At 33.1% G+C, this 12,028-nt stretch overlaps 1 protein-coding gene across 8 annotated transcripts in view; it reads left to right on the top strand.

Moving 5' to 3' along the window:
• LOC110020817 (acyl-CoA-binding domain-containing protein 4) overlaps positions 1 to 12,028 on the top strand; it is a 61,031-nt gene that overhangs the window by 30,634 nt on the left and 18,369 nt on the right. For all 8 annotated transcript variants that reach the window (XM_020719072.1, XM_020719068.1, XM_020719066.1 and 5 more), the window contains one exon: positions 3,005 to 3,066. In XM_020719072.1, coding sequence (XP_020574731.1) covers positions 3,005 to 3,066 — 62 coding nt within the window. The remainder of the gene's footprint in view (positions 1 to 3,004; positions 3,067 to 12,028) is intronic.

Raw genomic sequence — 12,028 nt, 5'->3', positions numbered from 1 at the left:
AACCTCGTCGTCGATCATGTCAAAAATGCGTCGCGGTCCGAATTCTATCAAAATTTCGATATGAGTTCAATCAAATTGGATGGTGCGGAGGATGGCGTCGCCAAATCAACGAGTACAGTCAATCCTAAGGCCGACTGTCCTATAGAAATACTCTCTGAGTTTCTTCAGAGCAGTCTTACCTGCTAAGCAATAGCGGTCAAAACTACTATATGGAACGTCAAGTCGAGCGAAGAAAAGTTTAGAACTCTTAACGGGGAGGGCTCCTTCACTAGTTTTCTAGGAGTAGTCGACAGAAAGGTCCTACGGCTAGATCCTAGGCTACTAAGGAGGGGAAAATTGTACCTCGACCGAAAGGGAAGTCAACACAAACGTAATCAAATGAAAAATTTCATGCTTCAAATATAATTATGATGTTCTTTACCAAATCAGAGCCCAAATACATTAAGCGAATCTAAAAAAATTGATGGCCACGACAGTATACCAAAAATGCAATTTATATTTTCGTAATTAAACTCTATAAAAAATATCTAACAAAAATACAATGAAAAATATTGTAAAATAATTATTTTCGTAATAAAAACTAATGTCCATTCGTGTGAAGGAGAAACAAGAAAATCAAAAAATTTGCATGAGGTAGAAAAAAAATTGAAGATGAATATAAAGAAAAGTATCCTTTCACAAGATCTCTTCCCTATCCACCCTCTAAATATGAGGATAAAAATCTAAAAAAGAAAAAAAAATTGATATTTTCGGCTAGGGCACGATCGGTGGGAAGTGTCGGCAAGCTTCGACCAATAAGATGAAGGAAGGCAGAAGAGAGGAGGTTACTTGGGAAGAATGGGGCGAAGGAACCGAACGCAAGAGCGGGGCGATGGGGGTGAAGGATCCGAACGCAAGAAGAACAGGGCGTACAACCTAGGGCAAGAGCGGGCTATGCGAGAAAGATATGCCTGGGGTAGCGAAAGAAAAAAGGTATGGCTCTTTATTCGGGAACCACAGGACGCACCGCAGCACCCGCGGTCGCGAATACTATCGAATTGCGCCAGCGATTCTGAACTAGGTCGATGAAGCTATGGAGTCATGCACCTCTAAAACACAATTTTGTTTGAAACACTGTTCTAAAATCCAAAGCAAACACACCCTTAAATGTGCTATAAGGATTAGGATTCACAATGATCTCATCATTAAATTTGTAATCTTAAAAGTTGAGCAATGGAATTCTATCAAAACAATGACAGATTCGACTCATGTAGCATACACAAATACAAACTATGATAGTATGGTTGATAGGAGTTCAAGTTTAGGATATTGCGCCTTCTCAATATAGAAAATTTTTTTTTAAAAACAAAATCTCATAACAAGATTTGGTGTATAAGCTAAATTTAGATTTATAATATTTGGAATCTGTGAATTGTTATTGCTAAACATTATTTTGAAAATTTTAAATGTTGAATAAAAAGATCTTGTGAGGCTCCATAATGATAACAAATTAGTCATCAATATTGCACATAATCCCATGCATCATTATCCTGTGACGCTCTACACTTTATAAAGGTGAAGCTTGATATTGATGTACTATGTACTCTACTTTGAACAATAGCTAAACTTGCTAATATTCTTACCAAAGAATTAGAAGGATCCGTTTTTCAGAAATTATTCGTTAAGCTTGGAATAAATGACATCATTTCATCACTTGAGGGGGAGTGTGAAATGGCTTACATAATTTTCTCTAGTTGGGACCCACACCAAGAATTTTGCCTTATTTACATCTTATTCCATTGCCACCTCATAGATTTATGGGATCCTATTGCCAAACTAATCATCTGCTGACTACTGTAATTACTATTCTCTATTTTAGTTTATTTTCCATCAGAAGCTCTAGGATTGGATAATTACTACACAAATGTTGTTGTGAAATACTCAACTATTCTTGTCAGAATTATACCAGCTATTAATTAAAATATGGATGAAAAATGAAAACTATCTGTAGGCTTTCAAATGATTCATGTTATAATTTAATATTATCATGCAACTGCGCTTGGTATCCACAAAAAAGCATTGCCAACTAGTATTCTGATTTCAATCTATATAAAAAGTTAAAAAAAAAAATCTAGAGATTGAGAGGTATATGAATACAACAATAAATGCTGCATAAGAGTTACTAGAGATGAGACCACTCCAAATCCTTGTGATTCTTTGTTGCCATTGTAAGTATAGGTCTTCATTTTTGGAACAATAACAATCAGTGTCACCTGCTTGACATCAAGAACATATAAGAACACAAAGATGGATGGGAAAGATAATAGATTTAGCAAGAGGAAAATTGAAGAGGACTTAGTTGGACATGATTCTATTTCTTCTTTGGAGCTCCACAGATGGAAAATAAGAACTTCATATCCATAAGACAAAAATTTAATTCATAGAAAGAGATGGGTTTACATCATTAGGACATGGAGAAAAGAGAACAAAAGCCTTTTATTCTAGGTAGTCATAGATGTTAAAATGTCAAATACTGTGTAAAATAACTAAATATTATTTTTCTTTGAACTATGGCAGTGGTCAAGCATGTCATTGCACTATACAAAACTGTTGGTGGTCCATATAGTACAATTAAGCTGCATTTTTTGTATCCAAAATTAATAAAAAGTGCATAAAAATGCATTGTAAGGTGTCATTGCAGTCAATTCCCTAAAATTCAGTTACAAGAAATCCCACCTAAAATTTAGTTACAAGAAATCCCACTTCATCATAAAATATTGATGATGGAAACCTTCATTAGTTGAGCAAACTTGGAGCTCTACATTCTTCTGGATTAAACATCTCCTTCTGGCTTTTGCATCATCTGTCAACTTTGCATCTTTTTCTGGCTATTGACTCAATGAAGCCTTGTTAATTTTCAATAGTGTACGGTTGTTGTACCATTTATTTTACTGGTTGGATTTTGTATCATCTCTGAACTATTATTGCTATCTTCACTTATGCTAATTACCCTGATTATTTTCAGTTTGGTCGATTGATCTTAAAACACTGGTTTTCTCAATTTTGAAGACCCAAGGAAAAATCCCGGTAATGTTTATTTTGTAACATTTCAATAGTACATATTTAATTTTGTTTTGACCTTCATATGTACATCTATTCATATAATATTTAAAAGACTTAACATGAACTATTTTAGTCATTTCATGAATTATGTACACCATCACTACTAGTCTTATCATTGTCTTTAGTCACCCTTTGAAATGATACTAATTTGGCTAAGATTTATGAATTTTCAAATTTCATTAGTTCATGTTGAGCATTGTCTACAGTGTTAAAGCTTATTCTTTGCATTTTTTTCTTACAAATTTTTTCCATTTTATTTTAGTTCTTCGCCATATCTTCCAAATCCATTGAAAATTATTTTACGTACAAATAAAACGGTTACATTTATACACATTTTTTTATCTAAATCGCAAACTTATTTTTTGCTATCTTATTTTTGATAATTTTCAATACAATTAGCCCTTTATCACATGGGTGTTAAATTTCATATCAAAGCTAGCATGTAACTTTTGCTTAATGTCATAACTCAACCCGGAGCTTTAAATTAATTAAAACAAGAACGGACAGTCAGATGGTGAAATTTAAAATCTTCTACATTCATTTTTTTATAACTAATTGTTACAATCAAAAAATTAATTGTAATTCATTAAAAAAACATTTTAATTAACAAATAAAAGTCTATCTTAGGTGCTGACCTTGTCTTCTGTATATATTGTCTTCTCTAGTATTCATCTTTAATTAAAAAAAGAAAGAACTTAAACCTGCAAAGTACTAAAATAACAGAACGAGTTCTACATGATAATTCAGTAGAGTAATCACAATTTTAAACTACAATAATCTAAACAAACAAAATAATAATATGTATTTTCTCTCTCCTAATATATTCTAGAAAATCATATGCTATTTATAGAATATGTTCATGATGTTTGCTCATTGAAGAGATTTAAATTTTTTAAGTGCATGATTTTTTTACTTTTCAAGATGTAATCTTTTAAACTTTAGTATACTTTATATTCTTAACATGCACATTCGTCTTAGGAGCATGGTCAAAACATACTAAAGACACCCATAACCGATATTTTTTTTGTCGACACAGCGGTTCGTCGTCTAATCTACACGATTGTCTGAGGTGAAAAAATACATACTCACCCTTGGTCAATATTCTTCTATTTGTGATCCGAGTTTCATAATTTTTTTAGGTGGTAGGGTGTCTACTCATCTCTGAACGATATTCTCCTACCGACACAACAATTATTGATCAAAGTTTCATAATTGTTTGAGGTGGTTGGAAAACATCTACGCATGTGGGTGTATATTGGCACCCCCAACCAGTACTATGAAATGTTGAATTCCTTCTCTTAGCATGCACATATAAACATTCATATAAATATGATATCTTCATACTTCATAATATACATTATTCACTCATGTGACATTACATTCAAATACCCATGAATAAATGCACTTTTACTAGAATCATTAGGGGAACCATTATGCAACCCTTTTGCATGACTGTTAACATGCATACTCCTAAAGATCATATAATAATATGATATAAATATCTCTACTAGAATCTAAATTTCTTGAAATAATCTAATATTATTTTTAAGAAAATTAATATGCACTATATATGCAACTTAATTAACATACATGGTTCACGTATAACAGTATGAAGAATTAGTCTAAATCTCATTGTATATATTATAAATGTGAAAATTGAAAACATGATTATACATTCTAAAATATGAAAAATTATTAAAATTTAAAACATAATTATTTACCTGAAATTGTTTGAAGTTTTGATTCTTAAGATTATGTAAATGTTTCTAGTCACTTCTGCTTGCTTCAGTACCAATTAACCTATAAGCTATAAAAAATTCAAATCTAAGACCCATGAAGCTATAATTAATCAAATTATTTACTTAACTTGACATATATTTACTCTACTTAAATTATACAAAAAATTCCTTCTCCAAAACTAATGTTTGACTTTATAAAAATTTTGGTACTTGATTTATCCTAATTGTTTTCATTTACCCAAAATTTTAGTCTTTTTAATTATAGACAATGATCTTATAACTTTTATTAAATAAAATTTGTTTTATTTATTATTTATTTTAACTTGAATAGTCTTCGTCTATTATAACCAATATAAAAGAGATCTTGAAAATTAAAATACTATAACTTAATTATTATGTTATGAAATTATTATTTTATAAATATACATTTGAATAAAATAATTCTTTGGAGTTACATTTATTATGATTAAATACATTTTAGATGTGGTGATAGACATTTAGAGAGTAATATTTTTAACCTCTTCGTACTTGATTAAATAAAGTTTGATATTTGTTCTTATGAAATTCTTGCATTACAAAATATCATAATAAAATTCTTCCTATTAAAGAATAACTTATAAATATAAATTATTGATTTCCATTCTTTTAAAAATTTGCAGGAATTTATGGTTTTATACTTAGCTTTTGACATTTCCTCAATTAATTTTCAAAACTAATAATATTTAATTAAACCAATAATAAAACTAATATTAGGATTTTGCCTTTGCTGAACATGATGCCTTAATCCAACATATGCCCAAGCTCGCAAGGTTTTTAAGCTAATTCCTCGTCTCACTTGGCACAGTTTCATTGTTCAAATCTTCTTTTAGCCCGCTTCAGTTCTACTCACGCGTCGACACTTGCTCACGACCTTTAGTTGTGATTCCAACTTAGCACTTACACAAGACTACCCTTGAGAAGTGCGCTGCTTTAAGCGAGATGCACTATTGGCCGTTAAAATTAGGAAAGAGATATTTGATTTAATATAATATAATATATATAGTTTTGAAATGTAATTGTTTAATTAATATGAGACCGAATCGATCTCATATAGACGATAGTTTAAATAAACGAGCACAACATCACAAGCGAAACCATTCATGTTGACCGACGAGAAATAAGCATGTCACTTATCTGTGATGCTCGATTAAATAAATTAAAGAATTTATGACATCTGTTTTAGTTTGTGAAAATTTATGTTGATCGACAAGTTCCCCTACCTAATATTAAGAATTTGATAGGGTTTATATTACCTGGGTTCTTAAAGCTCTCTATAGAGGCAAGTCCCTATAGTTAATTACCTCTCAAATGACTGAAGTCCTTGAAAAAACTCTCGATAATTTCGATGATGATCGGAGGTATCAATCTTCATGAATTCAAAGTTCATGGTTTTCAAAGTTGGACATAGAAAAGTCAAGTGGGAAAATGACCAAATGGGAACATTTACTTCTGGAGTCAATGGAAAGAAAAGTAGGAGATGTCACGGATCCTGAGGAGAATTTCGATGATTTCCCAAACTATCCTATTGTTTGGCTTCAATTTCGAGAAGATGTTATTTGATGTTTCATCCTGCCAGTTTTATTATTTAGGGCTTATATTTGTATGACACGGTCATACAAATGACCTGGAAGATATGAGGGTTTACGTCGTATCGGACGACAACCTCGAAACCTAAAGCGAGTTAGGGCTTAAATTGCACAACATGGTTATGCAAAGGCCTAAAAGATAAAGTGAGGATTTATGTCGCGCTAGACAGACTACCTCGAAGTCCTATGACTTGTTATTTAATTCTTAGGAAATGTTTTGTTATTGTATACTCTCTCGAAGTTGTTCTTCTGTACGTTTTCAACGTGCTGCTCATGATTTTAGCTCCACGTCATAGGAATTTCATGTTTAGTTTATGTTTAAATGTACATGCAATTGTTAGGTCGGTGATCTGTTGTTATGTACCTCCTATAAAACCAAACTACTGTTTTCATATTCTTAAAGGTATAATACATAAAGAAAACAGTAGGAGGTGCAGGAAAGGAAAATAGTAAAAAAATGCAGTAAGGAAAGCAACAGTAAAGAAAACACAATAAATGTACAGTAAATAATAGCAGTAAAGCGCGCAGTAAAGAAAAAAAAACGCTATAAATATAAATTAATTTGTGTACCTGACATGTCTGTTGCTCCTGCAAATGGGATTAACATTACAGATAGAAGTAAACGAGTATAGAAGAAGATTTGATTAGCAAGGTAAACATGAATGTATATGTGTGTAAAAGTCTATTGACAAAGCATCTCATGGAAAACTCGATGAAAAACTGGGAGTGACCCACGAATTAATGAAAATCGTAGAAAATGCATGGGACACTAAAGAAAACCGTAAGCACTTGGGTCAAAATCAAGAAGTAAGAAAAGGTGATCCGACACTATACATGTGTGATCCGACACTATACATGTGTGATCCAACAAAATAATCAACACTATACATGTGTGATCCAACACTAAGTAAAAGGTCACCGACCTAACAGTCACAGAAAAGGGTAATCCCTAACCTAGTTCATATGACTGACCCGTGAAATTTTTAGAAAATATTTAGAAAAGATTTCATTTTTCAAAAGAAATTTTGATTTGTCATGCGTCATGCACTTGTTGTCATGCACTTGAAAGATTTTTTTTTAGTTAATTATGTGTGTACATATGTATCACTTAAATAAATTTTCATGTTTTATAAAGTTAACAAGTCAGTCATATTGGTAGGCTGGAACTTCTCACTGTCTGTAAAAGCAAGTTATAACTCTTTACTAAGTGTTAGAGATCGCTAATTTCAATCTTTCATTCTCTCAAAGTCACTGAGTCAAGATTGTGCTAGAACCTCTCACACGTACCTAGATGCATTTTTCATCATTGTTCTTAAACCCCGAAACCGATCTACTTATAGACTTTCTTGATGGTTCGTATATAGAGGGAGCTATATATGTGTGCTTATGCTTCGGACATAAGCACCTAAACCAAACCAAGAAGTAAGAAAAGAAAAGAAGAAAAATGGGGTGAGAAAGAGGAGGGATCAATCCATTTGAATACGAAAATAGTAAATGATGGATCTACTCTCAAAGCTACATTCAAAACCGAATCTAAAATAAATCCCCACATCCAACGATGTGCGTTTGAAATGCTCATTTAATACTTCGCAACAATGCTCCAAAAGCTTTCCAAATTTCCATGAATCCAAGCAGTTGTAACTTCATACTTTCCCAAAAAGAAACAAAAGTGGCATTTTTATTTTCCAAAACACCAAACAAGGGGCCCTCAAACATATTTCAAGCTCTCCAAAATAGTAAACACCTCATCCAAAAGTATTCCTTTCCAACCCACATTCTAAGCAAACAACAAAGGAATTGTGCCAACGCAACGGCTACATACATAGCCCGCAATTCTTATGTGTCGACACTTCTAATCCCTAAACTCGAATGTTGCATTCACACCACCAAAGATCTTTCACCTTGATTCAAAAAAAATGTCACCATATTACATTTTAAGAAGTGCAAAACACCTCTTTTTATAGTTGAGTATATGTGGCAACGGTATTGTATGTCAAAATATCGAACCATAGATATCAGCTATGTATTCGAAATGTAAAAACATAGGAATTGCATGTCATGTATGTAAATTTCCAAAAATGTATTAGATGCAGCTTAAATCTTAATGAATAAAGCCTCAAAAATGCAGCCCGAACATCACTAAAGAGAGCTTCAAGTGCAGCTTAAAATCACTAAAATATGCCCAAAACCACAGCCTAGAAACCACTAAAACCAGGCCCAAAACCTGCAGCCAAACCAGCCAAAACCAGGACAAACCTCGACCCAAAAAGCCATCAAAATCAGGCCCTAAACCTGCAACCAATTCAGCCCAAAACCAAGCCAAGAACCTGCAGCCAAACCTCTCCACCAAACCTCTCCAAACTAGGCCAAACCTCTCCAAACTAGGCTAAACCGCAAGCACTGAAATCATGTCAAACCATAGCCAAGAAACCAACCCAAAACCTGCAGCCAAGCCACCCAAAATCAGGACAAAACGCAGCCCAAAAAGCCATCAAAATCTCTCCTAAACATGGCAAAACTGCAGCCCAAATTAGCCCTAATATCGCCAAAAGACGCATTTAAAAGCCCCCAAAACTACAGCCATTTCAGCCCACAAAAAACATATTTTTAAAAGTTTTAAACCGAAGCCAATTCAGCCCACAAAAAACATATTTTTAAAAGTTTTAAACCGAAGCCAATTCAGCACACAAAACTTGCTTAAAAGGTTTCAAATAGCTTGCCAAAATCAGCCTACGAAAGGTGCATTTTAAAAGCTCCCAAACTACAACCAATTTAGCCTAAAAATTGTACTTTAGAAGACTCCAAACGACCGCCCAAACACCAAAAAAAAAATTCGCATTTTAAAAGGCTCAAAAAAAAAAAAAAAACTGCAGCACAAAACGCCCCATAGGGGAGATTATAGGGTAGATTTCTGAGAGAGGATTTCTTGAACCCGAAGGTAGGGTAGAAGGTTTGATTGTTAGTAGGAAATGATTGAGATCCTATTATGAGACCGAGGGACGATAATTCATGTGATTAGAGGGTTCTATGCTAATGCTAAATAGCATAATGATGAAATTTTTTTTAGGGGGAAGCAGGTGAATTTTAGTTCTGCAAAATCGATTCTCTTTTTTGCCTCTCCAACATTCCTTATGATGAATATTCCCTTTTTATGCCTTCTAATGCAGATCTGGTTGAGATTATTACCTTTCTGACTGATTCTCGTGGGTCTTGGCACTCTCATGATAAAAAATTGATCAATTTTCCTGCCTTTTCAATGAGTGCCGAGTCAAAGGCATGCATTACTTTATTTCTGTCAAAATTCTCTCTTTGACCACTTTGAGTGATGTGACAGGGGAAATGGCAGTTTTAAACTATTTAATTCAAAATGAGAGATCTATAGATATTGGGAGTACCGTTATTATTTTTATTCATGAGATCATGGGAAGGGGGGAGGGGGGGGCATCCTTCAGTGATTTTTGTGTTGTGTTTAAAGGCTAAGGTGAATTATTAGTCTTGGGAGGAGAAGTTACATCCTAGCAAGGTCTTTACAAAGAAGGCCATTGGGACTCGCGGTAGGAAATCTTTTGATGGAGGAGAGAGTTCTATATCTGCCCCTTCACGACCCCGTTCTTCTTCCCCTTTCACTGCTATTTCAAAGAAGTTGAATACCCAAAGTGATGATATTGTTGTTCTACAATGGTGGCGGCACAACGTGGGCTAGAAGTTTAATTTTTTATGTTGATCAGCACCAACGAGAGTACAAGTACCAGTTGCATGCCTTCGATGCAATTGAAGAGGTGATCCGGCATAGCCATACACACAAGTGGCCTATGATGAGACCGTTGAGCCCCTGGAGGAGGATGTTAGTGCTGATGATGAGGGCAGAGATGCTTGATACCTTAAATTTGCTAACTGCTCTCTTGTTGTGTTTGCTTTATTTTATTTGATTTGTGATGGACATGTATGTGGATGTTATATTGGACATGTGATTCTGTGAGTCATGCTGAGATTTGGAATTTTATTTGGATTTGTGATGAGCTTTGCTTATTTTCTTGCAATATTTTTGTTTATTATGTGATTCATTGAAAACTTTGTGGGTGTTATGTGATGTGGTCTTTACTATTGTTTGTGTTTTGCTTTTCATTGTGCTTATATATGTCTACTCTCATGTGTAAATTTTTTGTTATGTTATCACACATCATGTTCTACCTGTGACCAATTATCTGCATGTTTGGTGGAAGTGATTTTTGTGTAGATAATTGTGCCATAACGTATGAATAGATATCTGAATTATAGAATTTCAGTAAAAATGATATGTTTGATTAGGGTTCAAGGTGATTTAATAATAGGTTGAAAAAATTAGCAGGGGTAACTTGAATCTTCATAAATTTTGAATACTATTAATTATTCCCTAATAATTGACCAACTTTTATTAATTACTCTTCTATATAATAATTCCTAAACACTTAGACTAAGGCTGAATAAATATAAAAAATTAACTCATCAACTATATAGAATTTAAGAACTAACCAATTCAAATAATTTATTTTTTAGTTAAAGTCCTTTGAATTTCAATATTTTAAATTAAGTTAGGAGAAAATTGAAAATTTGGCCTAAGAAAGAGTTGGTATAGAAAATCATCATAGAAGAGCTTAACCAAGTATCATAATTCTCTATGAAAGTAATGAAGGAAAATAGATAAAAATCAAAAGAAAAAGAAAAATATTGAAAGCTCAAGTGAAAAAAAATTAGGAGCTTTAGAGGAGAAGTATGAAGTTAAGCTTGAATTTTATAATTGGTACCAACTCCTTTTTTAAAATTCGGAGAATCAAGTACGTTCTTAACTATAAATTCATATACTGAATTCAAGGAGATAAAAATTTAATTAGCGTTATTTGATTGTTCAGTCAAATTGAATTATATTTATTTGAAAAAAAAGTTTATTTTAGTCTAAAGTGTATAAGTGATTTAGAGGTAATTGTATAGAAGATTAATTAATATAAGTTATATTGGAAAATTAGGAGTTTTTAAGAAAATTCACTCCTAGGAAGAGCTCTATGCACCTTGAATGAGTTATTACCTTATTACTAAAGCTCCTAAACTTTAATCTACCATTACTTGTAAGTAAATTGTAACTTTAGGCATTAAATTATTTAAGGGCAACTAATGTTTAAGTGTAGGGGAATTTGATGCGTAAGAAAGGTGTGGTGTTATTTCCTGTGTTTTTTCTGTTTTTTGTATCATTTTTATGTTATTTTAAGGTAACTTTGCATGTTTTTGCAAGTTATAGATTAGCAAGGAGGACCATTGGAGAAGATATTTCCCAAGTTACTTCCAGGTGCCCCGGTGCCTGGTCTGATGCGCCAGAAGCATGTTTCTTTTGACCAGGGATACTAAGAAGATGAAAACCAAGCAAATGACTCGAGCGTGACAGCACTCCAACTAGATGACGTGTGAAGAACAAAGAAGAGGGAAACTTGATGCCTCAATTAGGCGCCTAATGCAGGAAAGGCGATGCTTAAACCGGCGCCTAGGCTCCTGAACCCTATCCATCTACGCCACTACATACCATAATCTCAA

Source organism: Phalaenopsis equestris, unplaced genomic scaffold, assembly GCF_001263595.1.
Source record: "Phalaenopsis equestris unplaced genomic scaffold, ASM126359v1 Scaffold000107, whole genome shotgun sequence".
Classification (NCBI taxonomy): Eukaryota; Viridiplantae; Streptophyta; class Magnoliopsida; order Asparagales; family Orchidaceae; genus Phalaenopsis; species Phalaenopsis equestris.
This window is presented reverse-complemented; position numbering and strand designations above follow the sequence as displayed.